The sequence below is a fragment of the Acyrthosiphon pisum genome, chromosome A1 (genome assembly GCF_005508785.2).
Source record: "Acyrthosiphon pisum isolate AL4f chromosome A1, pea_aphid_22Mar2018_4r6ur, whole genome shotgun sequence".
Taxonomy (NCBI): domain Eukaryota; kingdom Metazoa; phylum Arthropoda; class Insecta; order Hemiptera; family Aphididae; genus Acyrthosiphon; species Acyrthosiphon pisum.
In genome coordinates this window covers 104,637,605-104,654,743 of record NC_042494.1, presented here as the reverse complement: position 1 = coordinate 104,654,743, position 17,139 = coordinate 104,637,605, and the positions used below count along the sequence as shown (strand labels likewise).

Here is a 17,139-nt window from a genome sequence, read left to right as displayed (position 1 = left end):
AATTAAACCAAAAACCGAAATCGATTTTGACAAAAATCGGGTTTGCGTAAAAATTCCCGTTTTTCCTGCTAATAAAAAAAATTGTGCCTATGTATTCTTATAATATTTTAATCACTATAAGAATAACTTATGAGGAACTTTGTATTAATTTTTCAAGTATTTTGATTGGGCCAAAAAAATTTTATCGACACTTCAAAAAAATTTTTTCAGAAAAATTAAAAATTTCAGTTGTCTATAAATATCTCAAAAAAAGTCAAAATATTTTGAAAATTAAATCATGTAATCATGTATAATGTATATAAATTACTTATAACAAACTTTGTTTTAAATGCTGTAAATTAAATCAATTTTATACACATATACATTATATACATAAAAACATACGTCATTGTAAAATTATACATTTTATCGCTCCGCTCGGAATCTAATAAATATTTTTAATTTTTAAATTACTATAAAAAAATATATGTTCTAAGTATCTATCTACTGGAGTGAGCTTTTCTGCACTGCATTATGATTTTCATATAGGAAAAAGCACTATATCGGGAATAGTGAGAGAAACGTGTCAGGTAATATGGTCAACTCTAAAGCCTACAGAAATGCCTGAGATAACAAAAGACAAGTGGTTGGAAATTGCTGACGTTTTTTATTTGAAAACTAATTTTCCTAACTGCTTAGGAGCAATTGACGGGAAACATATACGGTGCAAAAATCCTAAAAATTCGGGTTCCCTTTTTTTTAATTATAAAAAGTATTTTTCTGTTGTATTGATGGCTGTCGTCGACGCTAATTTACAATTTATAACAATCGATGTTGGAGCATACGGCAAGGAAGGTGATTCAAACGTGTTTAAAAATAGCAACTTCGGAAAATTTTTGTATTCGGATAAAATTGATCTTCCAGAACCAGCTTTATTACCAGAAACAGAAAGCAACCCTCAACCTTATGTTTTTATTGGTAATGAAGCATTTGCGCTCCATACACACTTGTTAAGGCCTTATCCTGGACGAAATCTCACAGATATTCGTAGAGTGTTCAATTATAGGTTATCCAGGGCACGTCGTATGGTAGAGTGTGCATTTGGTGTATTGGCTAACAAATGGCGAGTATTGCACACTCCGATTCAAGTAGAACCCGATTTTACGGATGTCATTATAAAGGCATGTTGTGTCTTACACAATTTCGTACGTAAAAAAGATGGAACCAATTTTGAAAACTCAGAAACAATCTCGCTTGAAGATATTGAAGTTCGTGGAACTGGGACACGATCTCAAGGTATTGAGGTGAGAGATTTTTTTTCAAATTATTGGTCCAGGAGCCGTTCCTTTTCAGAACTCAAAATAAACTGAAATAATTCTTCATTTATAAATTATATATGTATATAAGTTTTATATTTTGTGTTATTCATTAGTGTTATATTTAAGTTATTTTTTGTATATTGAAATATAATATAGTTACTTGTAGTATGTCAATTATTAAAAACAACTAATTATAACTTATTAATTACTCGATTTTACTGTTATGTGTTTTTTTTGTGTCTGTGTATACGATAAGTATTCTAAATAATGCTTCGATTTTTTTTCTACTTCAGTATATTTTCCGATGAGAAAATTAATCTAGTTGTTGCATTCAGGTGGTCAACATTTTAAATGCACAGTAGTTTCCGACCTACTACCGAGCATCAAAGAATTTATTTAACCGTCTTCGCTCAGAATTGTTTTCCGTATATAGGAACTGTATAATATTATGTGTATTGTGTATATAAGAGTATATTACTGTATATTATATCATTGAATTCAAATTTAATATAATATATTTATAGTCACTCAGTTGTTACCTACAGTTGTTACCTACAGCGTCACCCACATCTCGTTTTTTTTTTATTATTACTAACATATAGCCATATTATTACTAATATATAGCCATATCGTATTATAGGTAAGTACTAAGTAGGTATAAATGTACTCGCGAGTGTCTACTGTTAATACTCTACTAGTCTACTAATCTAGGTCTCTAGATAAAGGTATCCAATAGAGGGGTTCCGGGTACCCGGTTATCGAGTCCAAACCGGGTACCCGATATCATATTCAGTACCCGACTAATACTCGTTACCCGGCGAATTATTAAGAGATGACTTGGACAGTACCCGGTACCCGGTGTAAAGCTACATTTTTACCCTGGAATATACCCGGTACCCGGCTTAATAAACCCGGCACCCGGGTTATTAATAATAAAAAAAAATGTGTGCCCACAATCGACCAAACGAAAATATTTTATAAAATTATAATAGTAGTTACTAGTTAGTACTAGGCAGTAGGCACTAGCCCCTCCGGCCCCCATGCTAGTTGTAATGACTATAAAATAAATCGTTACGTAATTAATAATAATACGTTTACCGATAACGATTTAAATATAGAGTTACCACGGACAGCCCCACCGATTATAAATGTTGACAATTGACAATTATCTTGTATTCTTGTTTATCTAAAATCTACTATTTATAATCAATGGGTATAATATTATTAATATTTAATATTATATTGTTATGGGTGGTAGACTTGTAGCTTGTTAGTTGTTGCTTTATTTCTCAGTTGTCAGACGTCAGTTGGTTGTTCATCCAAATTCCATAATTTTATAATCATGGACGATGCAAATACTCAGTACATGGTATTTAATATTTATGTAAATTATTACTTGACCAGTACCCGAGACTCAGTTTTTAAAAAAATTATTACTCGACCAGTACTCGAGACTCGGTTTAAAAAAAATTATTACTCGACTAGTACTCGAGACTCGGTTTAAAAAAAAATTATTACTCGACTAGTACTCGAGACTCGGTTTTAACAGATATTGTTACTCGACAAATACTCGGTACCCGGTTTATAAGTAAAAACTGTACCCGGAACACCTCTAATATAAATTACAAGGCGATATGTACCAACATTATATTATATAAATTCAATAATAAAACGATAAAAGTGTAGGTTTATATTTAATTATTTGTACCTACTTTATATATCGAATAATATACTCATAATCATATTGGATTCCCTAACTGTTGTGAATATTTAAGTAACCGAACAGTTCACATTGTTTGGACACAATTAGACAATACCTACTTACTAGTTACTACAATAATATGTAAATGTCAATAATTTTGTTATACATGTTGGATTTCAAAGCGTATACCTTGTAAAACTATTATAATATTGCATATTTCAAAATTAATATAAAAACACTAGGGTAGTATAATAAAGAGCAAAGTTACATTACAAAAGTTTTTCGTAATCTAAATAAAACTATACTTCACTGTATTGTTTATAACTTCAGGTGATTTAAACTTTCATCGTGTATATTTAAAAGGCCAAAAGAATGTAAATTGCTGTGTGAATTGACTACAGTATTTGACATTTTTGACAAATAATAGTATCTCAATATTATATTATTAAAAATTTAAATTTATCCATAAAATAATCATTATTGTTATTATAATATTATTACAAAAGGTGGCTAAAAATAATATTTTGTTATTTATAATTTAACCTAATAAATGGTCGTAATCCCTATAGGGAATGTATACATTCTTCAATATCCATATTCTATACCTTCTATCTGTGTTTATGTATTGTATCTATATTATATTATATTACATAGGTACATCTTTCAGCACTGTCGATTATTCATCTGTAACTCTGTATACTATATAGTCAACTATATATTACGTTGTAATAATATTATGTGTATAATCCAGCTCTTAATTCGCGTATAAAGAGAACAATGCAATATTTTGTTTAGTGGCGTCCGAGTTTGTCAACTATATTATACAATAATACACAATAATATTTTAATGCGTGTACTATGTGAATGCTGATCAGGCTATACATACAGTGCAGAAAACGTATATTTATGTACACATAATAATAAAACAAAATCGGTCGAACAATAGCACAATACAAAACTTCAAGACATCCAATGTCATTAAATTAATGTGTTCGCTCAGTTTCAGCGAATGGAAACACACTCGCAGAGGGTTCGTCGTAATAATAGTATTTCCTTAACGAATTTCGTGACAGCCCATTCACCGAAAACATACTGTACGCTTCGAATAAACGGGGTAGTTTTCCTCGAGTACACGAGCTAACTTTATAATACTCTACGTCTCTACCTATTTTATTTACAATATATATTCATATACTAATTTATATTGACGTTCGTTTCCATTGAAGAGTAATTTTATTTATAAAAAAAAAGTTATCCAAAAACCTTAGCCTAAATAAGTTCGTAAAATTCTATATTATAAATGACACGGTATTACTATATATATATATATATATTATATAAGGTGTAACTTAAAATTCGCATCGACCCTTAAAAGGCCATTTAACTTGTATTGCGTCCTCAGCGATATATTTTATTTAAGCCTTCGCCCTTCAAAAGCATTTGTGACTTTTGAACTTACGCCAAATTGTACATCGGCTGATTTTTATCTGTGATAGATTGATTCGATGTATACAACAAAGTATAATGTATAAACATAATTAGGCATTTTAAAATTGCTAATAAATGTATACATACATCATATATATACCTATATATGAACGTACTGTAAATTGTATCTAATAATAATATAATATGGCACAATACAATGTAGGCACATGATGGAAAAATTCTGGTAAAGAGATCTCCAGGCATTGACCATATATTATAAATGTTATATAGGTACTCTTTTGACGTATTATTTAATTTTCCGTCGTATTACCAATATGTGGCATTCATACAATGTTTGTTTAACGTAGGGCCGTCCACCAAGAGGAAGATGGTATTATTATTTGAAAAAAGATGATGACTGTTATAGTCATTATTTCAACTATCGTTTTTATTTAAGCTTGTAAGAATTGTTAAACAAAAATCAAAAAACTACCTATTATATGTATTAGATAGACTAATTCATACAAAATACTGACAATGTAGGACCGTCAATATGTATGTTATAGTAGGTATGTAAATAACTGCATACGTATTATATTATTATATTACAATCGTTGTATTCAAATTAAAAATTAAACACATCGTTATAGTGTCTATTCAATTATGAGGTCACTCGACACCTATTATACTATTTAACAGTGTGACGTCCCCGATTTTTTATATTGTATTAGTGTATTATTTTGAATATTTATTTGCTTAAAATGTCTACCTATTTTTATGTTTTGTGTAATAGTATATTTAACTTATAGTCTCATATGGGGTTATTAAAATATAAAGTTACACTTTTATTTAACATATACCTTTGAAATATGAAAATATAATGTGTATTAATTTAATATATAAATTTAAACTAATTTCACTTATGTTTAATAATTATTATTATTATTCATTAAGGTATTATGTATATTTTCTAAGCATATACTGTGGAAAAGTCGTAAAAGATGAAAATCACTGGTGTATATAGGTATATATTAAATACTAAATACCTATATTTTGTGGTCACGTTCGGGAGTTAAGTTAAGTCTTAAATATAGTGAAATTAAAAAATAACAAGACATTTTTCATCCAGAAATATCATTTGTCTTATGGTTAGCTATTTGTTGAATACGTTATGCAACATACGCTATAGATAGGTATCTATAGTATATAGACATACTCGTATAGTACCTACTATATTGTACTTGAATAATTATTTTTCTAGACATTTTAATTGGATTATTTCCAAAATGCATTTTTCTGTGTATAAACACATTACTGTAGCAGGAAACACTTAATCATATTTAGTCATATTTTAACAGTCTTTACTTCGCGATTACTGTCCGTACTGTGTAAGGGTACAGCTATAATAGCATGTATAACTCAAACGAGCTAATTTATTTTATATCATATAATAAGTAGCGTACGTAACAGGTCTTCTATTTCAAAGGGTTAAATTTATCATAATGATGTTAATGTTATTAAATTGACCGTTGTAAATAGTATAGGTATTAAGCCTACCTATAGTTAGGTTTTTTGTTGGGACCATTGAAGCACGATGATAAAATTAACTTTCAGACAGGATTTATCATAATAATATAATAATACACAAATTGTATTCAAATTCAGATAACTACAAAAATTATGAAAATGTTTTTTTTTTTTTTCGTGACAATAAGACTATTACAAAACGGTGATAATTCATAAATACAGAAATATGAGTCTACGTAGATATAAATAAAATAAATAATTAAGTTAATAAACACAAAATACAATTTGAAAGAAAATAAATTGATGGTAACATAATTATAAAAGTTGTTATATACGTTATAATACGTTGAATATTTTTAGTATTAGATTACCCTTGACCAGAATCTTGCCACATCGATATAGCAGTGCAAAGTAGTAGGTAGATCTTTCTTTTTCGTGTTTATCCGTTTCTGCTTTAGTCCTTTCCCAGTCTGCTATGATTTCCCGGTGGATGTTCGAAGGGGCAATATCCAGTTGGTAGATTTTAGGAAGTGGATTATTCTTGAGACAATTTGTTACTAATCAAAAAAAGATTCGTTCAGTACGGTACTACGGTGTATATTTGTTTTGTATGGGAAGACCTCCTCCATTATCTAACTAGCGAATTCTCCAGCAGAGAAACAAAGTAATAAGGCAGATATATTCGTAATGTATGAATCAAATATTGATTCTATAGTTGTGTAGGCATATGTGATAGGTACGTGACGTAGATGACGTATCTTGTTTCTGCATCTATTATCTAGATCTGGATCTTTATCTATAGGTAGTAATTAAAATTTTTAAATTTTTAGTATCTTTTACAACTCTGTGTGCTTTATAATACTTATGTATGAATGTATTGAATTGAGTGGAAAAGTATATTATTTTTATTGTAAAACCCGCAGCTCTCATTGGATCGCTATGTTCAGATTATATTCTAATTAATTCTAATTGTAAATTCTATAATATAAAAATGCAATGAGGATGTAGATTTACTATTTTGCAGGTATTTTCAATAGGTATACCTGTTTATTTTATTATAGTGCAGCCAACGAAATATGAATATAATATACTTCATTACACTCTATAGAAAAACTTAATAATTTAGTAGGTAAATTTAACTAATAATTCAATAAATAAATGTAACTATACAAACTTAAAGTATCTAAATAATAGTCGTGTTAATTTTGTAGTATTTAGATAAGTACCTACCGAGATTCAATGAGGTAGTGGTATTATAAAACATATCCAATACGTATTTCAATTATAACTACTAAATCAACAATAATTTAAACTGAATCAAAATACCTATTATACTAATATGGCGGTTTGCGTCTATCAATTTTAGATTTTCAACTAATTGAAGTTTTGTGTTTTTATTGTTAGGTACTTGATTGACAGGAGAGTACAATCATTTATTGTATTACATGTCCATCCGTCAACTCTTCAGTCCTAAGCTAGAAAGTGTGTAAATTATAATTATTAGTTATAATATACTTGTAGTAGGTACCTATATATATTATATTATTAAATAAAAATATACGTTTAATCACTTTTAAGTTTTATCTTAAATGATTTCAGGAGTTCCGGTTTTTAAAATGAAAGATATAAAAAATTGAGTTTTTACTTTTTACCGTTAAGCATTATCGTTAGGACGAAATGCACACAGTTTAGTTCCTAAATACAGCTATTATACAGAAGTTCGCTAAAACCTTGAATTATCCAATACTTCAGTAACTAATAATGCTGAGTAAAAACCAAAACGCGCGTGTGTGGCATATTTAAAATAAATTCGTAATCGTCTTTTATATTCTAATTTATCATGAAACAAAGCTATTAAATGACACGCAATAGCTCAATATTGTAATACAACTTTAGTATAATATACAATATTGTAGAATGGTATTTGTCCATACAAATATTTACCCAAGAAATATTTTAGAATTATTATAAGAAATGTAGACCATCGTCTTAATATTAAAAGAAAAAAAATAACGAGATTCAAATATTCTAAGCCAACCCCAACTACTTTATTTATAAATGTCGACTGTCGGAAAAATACGATAACAACCCTGTATCGACGCGTAGACACATGGTGAGGGATATATTACGTTATTTAATTATTATTTTAGAACGATTTTCACGTAATGAGAAAGCGTTTTAAAACTTCTTGGGTCAACTTTCGAACCTCCCGGTTAGACTATATATAGAGCACAGCATGAATAAATAATATCTATTCCATATCCTAGACAAACCTACTATATTATGTAGGTTTTTTACTTTTTAGATATACAACAGCAGAAAGTCTTAATCATGTTCGTGTAACATTAATTATTATTATAAACGCTGCGGCCATCGTGTATTCTACTTAATATTTATTATGTTTGTTAACAGTTTAATTACAATTCACAGGTGACTCCCGGCAGCGCTGACGACGCCTATATCGTAGACACCTTATGGTAATAGTACTCAAGCGAATTACTATAGTTTTTTTTTTATAGGCCCTATGGCGGCGGCCACAGACGCAAAGCGGACGACCGCACAAGACGAGCGGCGGTGGTGCCTACCTAAATACGTATATTCGTCTATAATTATGAGGCATTACATTAATTTGAAATTAAACTATATGAAAACAATTACTATGATCTACATTGTGGTTTGTAGCAGATTTTTTTTGTTTATAATTATTGGAAATAAAGGCTTTAACTTATTGAACCCTCAAGCTCATTAGCCTAAATTTACAGTACACATATTATTTTAACATAGCTGATTGAGGCTAATGATTACATTACATTTAACTGAATAAATTATATTATATATTTACAATGGTTATGTCATAATGTTATATTTTCATAACATTTTCGTTAACATAGATTCAGCTAGATCCGTAGTGTCATAGGCTACTTTTTACTTTTAAACACATAAATGTGGACTCGCGAATCACGAAAAGGCATCTATTAAAATGATTTAAAGTCATTTATTTTATTTAGAAATTGTTGCCCTTGGTTATAGAAAATACAGTTATATTATTATGATTTGATATGATTTTACACCTGTATTTTTTAATTGGTAAAAATTGTGTTAAAAATGTGTGCAGTTTATATTTATCGGAGTTTAAAATAGGATAAAGCCACTAGTACACTAGTAAATAACTAAATAAAAAAATGCACCTCATTCACTGTTGGACTTTACATCAGTACCTATATATTTTGTGACTGTAGAGTTGTGTGATACGTTTATACACAGAAGCCGTGTATTTCAATTTATAGTTGGTAGTTAAATACCTGCCTATTATAGGTAGGTAGTTTAAAAGGAATTTACGTGAAATACTGTAGTATGAATAATTTCCATGATTAGCATAATAATTAGGGCTTGGAACTTCTATAAGTTTTGAATATTCGTGACCAATTTTACCATATTATAAGACCTCACGTGAATACCTATATAATAGTATGTGAATAGCAAATGTTATAACTTATAAGCACCTAGTGACTTTAATGTAATGTAATACAAATATGGTATTTTTCATTGTGTTCAATGAAAAACACTATATAGTTGTATCTAGTTTGTGTTAAAATTACTATCGACTTTTTGGAGAGTGTTGAAACACATCTATAAATGTGTAAGTGTAATAAATTATAATTTATAAATAAAAATAAACATAATATTATAAGAATCAATAATTATTAAGTCGAACATATGGTTACTACTTATATTAATTTCAGCTTTAGGTTTAAAAACATACAAAAACTTGTTGGGTATACTTAGTGAATACTGCGAGATTTAAATATTATAGTTACATTTGTTTGTGATATTTATTATTGATATGTGCATTAATATCCCAGATATATTAACAAGTAATAGTGATTTTAAACAATCCAAGGTTTTGTGAGTTATAACTTGATATATCATCAACTACATAAAACGTATAGGAATAGTAATGTAGTTTAGTAGTATACACACTGAAGTAAATACTGACTGTACTGTGTATTTAATATGTCTATTGATTAATGCATATTGTTCACCGAGATGAGGGTAGGAAGCATCATGATATAACTTATGTTCAGAAATTATAAATCATAAGCATGAGGGAAAAATGTAATAGTTTTTTTCAGAATTCAGATATCAATATTTCCAAGAATCTCCATAATATTTGCATAATTTGCATTTTGGATTAGAGCAAATTAATATTTTTGAATATTTCTTAAAAAAAGGCATAACAGGTGCATATTTCAATATAGGCTAATAACCAAGCATTGGTCACTAGGCCCCTATGTAGTTCTTAATCCAATCTTGGCTCAATGTTGCTGTTTCCATATACATTTTGTAAATTAACGAAATAAATTTGATATGCCCAAGTATTTTTCCGTACCTACATTTAAGATATAGTTAATAGCAGTTATAGTTTAATATTCAATACAAATCGTATGTAGATAATACAAAATATCATATTATAATATCATAATAATAATAATAATAAAAAAAACTACACTACGATGTTTATATAATTATCGTTTATCAAAAGTTAAAATTAAATTTAAATTATATCCCAACGAATTCAATTAATATCCAATTTTTTTAATATTGTATCAACGCGTATACTTGTTAATAGTGTGAACAAAACGCATATTTGATCCCTATGATATGAAAATCATAGGTTTCACAAAATCGGCGTGGACTATATATTATACTTGTATAATGTATTAAAATAATGTATAGTTACGCACAAACAACAGCCGCGATAATAAGACCATATTATATTGTATTATTATATCGTTGTCCGCGAGGTTACAACAATATAAATAGGTAGGTAGGTACTCAATATTCAAGTAAATTACAATTGCGCGTGTTCAAACTATTTTGAATATTTGTTTTGGAAATTGCATTATGCGTAGTAACCACGGGTCAGGCTAAAAACAAAAATATAATCGTTAGAAAGATCGGGGAAATATGTTATATTGTTAACTACTTCACCAATAATCACCATCGAGTTATTTTTCTAATGGATTTGGAAGTATGCATATATATGTAACTTAAAATTTGTATATAAATAAACATTTTAATCTAAAAATCTATTCATAATGTTAACAGATTCTGCAATTCTTATGTATTATAGTATTAAACTATATTATGTATATTCTATAATTCGATGACTATTGCACAAAATCAGTAATTATAAAACTCTTGTGCACTAATCCTCTCACGACTCTATCGATTTATTTCCATAAGAAATAGTTAGTATTGTATTTTTTAATTTTGTAATTTGGTACTAAAATGTATAATATAATAATATAAGCATAAATTCCAAAGCCGAATTAAACATCAAAAGTGCTCTTACCTCCTAACCATCAATCATGGTAGTATAATAATTTAAGAAGTTTTTGAGTCACTATCCAAGGAGAAATTAAAATGTTCTAATCATAATAAGTTAACTTTATTACAAAAATCGTTTTTTAAAACTAATGCATTTTTTTTCACCCCTAGGTGGAATATTCCTATACAAACACGGCCCTACCGAAATAATTGTGTGGTCCGACAGAAATATTCTGTCATACACTACACGTTGGAAATATTTCCATACACGTGTATACATTACAAATATTTGTGCGTAAAAATTGGATAGGACACGACCCCTGCACTGTTAAACGGCCGTTACAAGTAGTTTCTGCTGTAGTTGTGTGAACCGCGCTTTCGTGCATCCGTCGTCGACGTCGAAACCGTAAGAAAATACTGCGCGGCGGCCTACTACACACGCACGCCGAGTCCACCGGCACAGATCCCGCGTGACGACCGTTTGACGTTGATTGATCGATCGCCGCCGCCTCTGCCACCGCCGCCGCCGCCGAAGCCTGCTCATCGCGGCACAGCCGGACGGACGACCGTACGACGAAGGTCCGAGCCCATACATTATCTATACTCGGTCATATTATCGAACAATATCGAGCACGATTGTAGTACGTTTTAAGTGAACGATTATTGCAAATTCTGCTGATTTGGATCAAAGATCTGATCATGGTTGTGGGAGCAAAAAAAATATATATTGTAATAGTACATTATAGACGAATCAGGGCCGTCCTAGGGGGGGAGCAGGACCCAGGCCCCGGGCCTCGCGCTTTTTACTTACATTTGGAGGCCTCGCGCTTGAAAAAAGTGGTAAAATTGGTTTAAAAATTAGTTTTCACCGCGGGCCTCGAAAGTCCTAAGGACGGCCCTGAGACGAATGCACAACCCTGGATCAGGTCTACTCATAAAGAGGGCCCGAGGAAATCCTATACTCGATCGTGGGGTCCCAACGATGATAGAATCAAATACATAATATCAATATACTACTATTATATATAGGTATCGTAAAATATTTCAACATTGCAGCGCGACATTTGAGTACCTACCTTAAAGTACGCGTACGATTTGTATACATTTATAATAATTTAACCAAACCACTTTGATTATTAAAATTTAGTATTTACAATATAGGTAACAGTTATTAACAATTTCTGAGGTACAAAAATATCATCATGTTTTGTAATGGATCAAATTATTACACTTACCGATTATGTTCAAAACTAATTACTATTATTATAGTCTTATATCAAATTATAAAATAATATGTCTTTCACTAAAGTGTCCCACTTCAAGTTTTAGCTAAATGGAAGTTTTGACAAATTTGTTTGCACGGAAACTGCATGGAATGACAAACGTCGTGTTGCGTCTTCGACATAAATATCATATGACTTATATAAGTACTCACAAGCTATACTATATTCATAGTAACTAGCACGATTACCTAAAGTTGTTATTTCGTGACCATGCGTATACCTACATTCATATTTTTATAACGTATTTAATACACCATTTAAATATTTTACAATTAATAATTAATAGTATGTAATATATTATTAATATACCTATGACATGCATTTTAAAATCGAACACTAGCTGCACTGTAAGTGTGATATATTGATGTATAGGTATCTAATATCTGTACTTATGTCTATACATTATAATATTGTTAATCCATTATTTTAACTCAATACTATTACTGTAAAGTGTATAAATATATATTTTATGTATTTATAGTATAAGCTTTGGGAAATATACAACAAGACAGCTTGTGTGGTACAACATACGTATATATAATATATTGCCAAGTAAACGCCCAATCACGAAAATGCCATTTGTTATATTGGTAAAAACAGATTATAAGTGTAATTTTCACGTCAGCTAGCGTGAATACAATATACCATATTCTGTTTTGTTTTCATTACTTACATAACTTAGATTTTAGACTAAAGTTATATACAGGATGATTCACCAATCACTAAGTACCTACCTATATCACCCCCTTTTTGTTCTTTAATAATGCAATTATTCAAAAACTGAATTTTGGAATTTTTAAATATACTTAAAGACCATTTTTTTTAATTCTTTACAATTTACTACTTATGTTTCTTCTGTATTAATCTTTTGTTTTTCAAATTATAGCCCTCTATTTTTCTATAAATTATTAAGTGGATAATTTTTCTTAATATATGGGGGGCGGGGGCTGTTATGATAGTTCGAAAGTGTTAGCAATTTGTATTAATCAATCAATATTTATAATTTATAAAAATGGTCTAAGTATAATAAATACTAGTTCTAATATTACATATATTTTATATTTGTGTTAGGTCATTTAAATGATTATTATCTTAAGTATAAACATTTTATAACTGAAAAACTACACGTTCGAATTTTAAATTGGGTAGGTACATCAAAATTTTCAGTTAATTGTTCGCTGAATAAATTACAGTAAAAGGGGGGGGGGTTCTCATTTAAAAAAAATAGAAGCTTATATTGGCACAGGATACTCCTGAAGTAGTATACAAATTTCAAGAATTTTAAAATATAGTCTAAGTAGGTACTTAGATTATTTATAGATTATATTTAATAATTTTAAAATTCAGAAGTTGAATAAATTAATCATCAAATGGTAAAATGGATAATATCCATATTATGTTTGTGTAATTGTGTGGTGTGTGTGGTGTAGGGGTCGTGGTTGTGAACAGGTAATAGAATACACGGGCACACGGAGCCCGGGCACGCGGGTAAAAATTATATTAAAGCCCGTGTTTTTAATATCGTGTATATTCGTGTATAATACCCGTGTATATTGCATATTAATTCAGAATTCAAAAATACTTTATGTTACGTTATGTATATTCAAATAATTGGTTATTTATTAATAATAAAAATTGTATAGCCCTCGATTACTTACCTACCTATTATTTAAGTATGTTATGAATATCTAAATGTTTTGCTTAAAAAACACAATATAATATGATATGCTCTGTCATATTGAGTTCAGAAAGTGGAGAAATCGTTAAGTCAAAACTGCAAAGTACTGAAATACAATTGTATTTGAGTTGTAAATATATGAGTATTTTAGCTCACGGGTGTTTTTATTACACGGGCCTTAACCCCGTCTTGCGTAAAAACACGGGTACCCGTGTAGTTTACTACACGTGTAATCGAGACCTCTAGTGTGGTGTGATGTGTTCGATATCTATGGGCTATGAATATAGGCTTATTATTATTAGATTTATACCCTTCGAACATATATTTCCCAGCCCCAACCAAAGTCCAAGATAAATATCTATACAAACTCTCACATTTTAATAATATGATAAATCTTATGTACAGCTAAATATGTATTGGATACAAAATATTATAATTTTATAAACTATTTACTGTATACACACATAACAGTATAACACATTATAATAATATAGTGACGGGCGGTCTTCATGAGAGTTTATTTTGTAATACGAAATCCCACTTCAACGGCTCGGCGGTGGTAGTGGCATTATGATTGACAACTTGTCAACCTCAAAATAAACGGAAAAGTTAAACGAATTTATTTTGTGTCGGAACCGATAAAAAAATATACCAAATAATATCACGCTGTACCTGCTGCTGTAGGTATAATGTGTTATATTATGCCTGCCGGTTCGATACAAACGCACGTGATGTGTATAATACTAATAATAATATTGTACAATGTAAGTTGTACCTATACGTCATAGTATATACCGCGGCCGACACACTACGTAGTGTACCTACGTATCGAAATTATATCATTTTAATATCATAGTTTCGTTTGCGGCGTATAGAACACATTTTTAATGGTACATTGTATTCCGATATGGTTTCGTAAATCCACAACGTTACAAACTTACAACTAGGTAATAATAGGTAATAATAATAACAATAATTTTCATCAAAGAGCGCGCGCGCGCACACACACACACACTTATTACATCGCACATATACATAAAAAATATCAGGACGACAAGACTACAAGAGTCCAAAATAGCAATATATTATTATATTATTACAATGAAATATCAAAAATCACAGCCGCCGCGGACTTCATTCATGTCGTTGTTATTTTCATTCAACGAAACGTCGACCGCGCCGCACGCATTCTTTGCTTTTTATCATCACCGTCGTATAATATTATTATCGTCTCACCTTCATTCCAAGCCACCGCAACAGTAGTCCTCGGAGTCCTCATGTAATGGTCCGGCATCATAACTACGATGACACGACTCGTATTACGAGCATATAGTATACTACATCGAGCCATGGGTGGCCAGATAGGGGGATGAATGGATTGGGAAACAATATATTATTTTACCTACAGCCCTCGTGGAAGTATTTTAAATTGTTGAATGTCTTACACACGTTAGATGGATCTTTATTGATAATATTTCTTATAAGTCATTGACGGCGGAACTACATACACATAATATAAGTGACATTTTCCTCGGGACTCAAATGGCTTACGTCTAAAATTAATTTTTCACTGCATAAACCAATAGAAATTATATGATCTATATAGATACTATATTATTAGATAATATTCCCTCACAATAAATGTATGTATTTCTGCCAACCATGTTTATAAATTAGCAAAATTCTCCATATTTATTGTGGACCGTACTCTTGTTTTAATTAGTGCACCTATGATTTCACAATTTATTTGAATAATTAGCTATGGATGCAGTGCTGGACGACTGGACGAGTGTACCCTGGGCCGTAGACACGGGGGTTTAGGGGGTTCAACCCCCGTTTACAATATGGATAGTATATAAATATATTTATTATATACCTAATTTATAATTATTATGATGAATACCCCCTCCTCCATATTATATGTCCAAGACTATACATTTTTATAGTCTCCAATCCTATCAATATGATTCAAAATTATATTATTTTCTCACACAATATCATTCTTCAAAAATTTAAAAACTTGACTTATTTTAAAACGGTTATTTTCATAATTTTGTTTTTTTTTTGTCTAAAAACTTGATTTTTGCAATATTTATATTTGTCTTTTGCGACGTACAATATGTATACAGTATATCATTAATATCAAAATGGATTAATCACAGTATTTAGTTTATTTTAAAATACCTATTTTTATTTAGTGAAAATCCTGGCAAAGCCTTTAAAGGTAGGTATAAATAATTTGTGAGCCCGGTACTATTTTTTCGATTATATTTTAAAGATATAATATTAACTAAGTGCATCATAATGAAAGGAATTGCAGACATTTTAGGATTTAATTGATCAATCGTCTCATATCAACGTACCCTGATTACCTGATGTATGAACTGCATTTATTTTATACTTAACAACTAACATCATATCTGCAACAGCAGAAAGATCATTCAAAACAATAAAACAAATATAAAAAAATATTTATAACCCCTGATGGCAGAAGAACATTTAAGTGGTTTATCAGTTATTATAGTTTCCATTAAAAAGCAGGCGGTATGGTTATGAAATTTAGAGAAAGTCCTTGACAAGCTCGCTCAAATAAAGACCCGTAAAATTACATCTTGACAAATCCAAACATACACATAATAGTATGTGTATTGTGATTAATAGTTTTACAGTTATAAAGTATATTATATTATTATTATTATTATTTTATTATCTTGTACTATCAGACCATGCTCATTGTAATATAACTTAAAAGTACCTATTTACTTATTATTATAATAATTTCCATGTTTGAGGGGGTCTCCAATTTTCATAGACCCTATGATCAATAACAAGTTCCACACTATGTCTCTGTTATGTGATCGAAGAATTTATTGTATTCTACGTACCTATCTA

At 29.8% G+C, this 17,139-nt stretch overlaps 1 protein-coding gene across 1 annotated transcript; it reads left to right on the top strand.

Annotated features, from left to right (window-relative positions):
* The first annotated feature begins 599 nt into the window (after nucleotides 1-599).
* LOC103307859 (protein ALP1-like) lies at nucleotides 600-1,349 on the top strand. Its single transcript, XM_008180234.1, has one exon. The coding sequence runs from the start codon at nucleotides 600-602 to the stop codon at nucleotides 1,347-1,349; it is 750 nt and encodes a 249-aa protein (XP_008178456.1).
* Nucleotides 1,350-17,139: the final 15,790 nt, after the last annotated feature.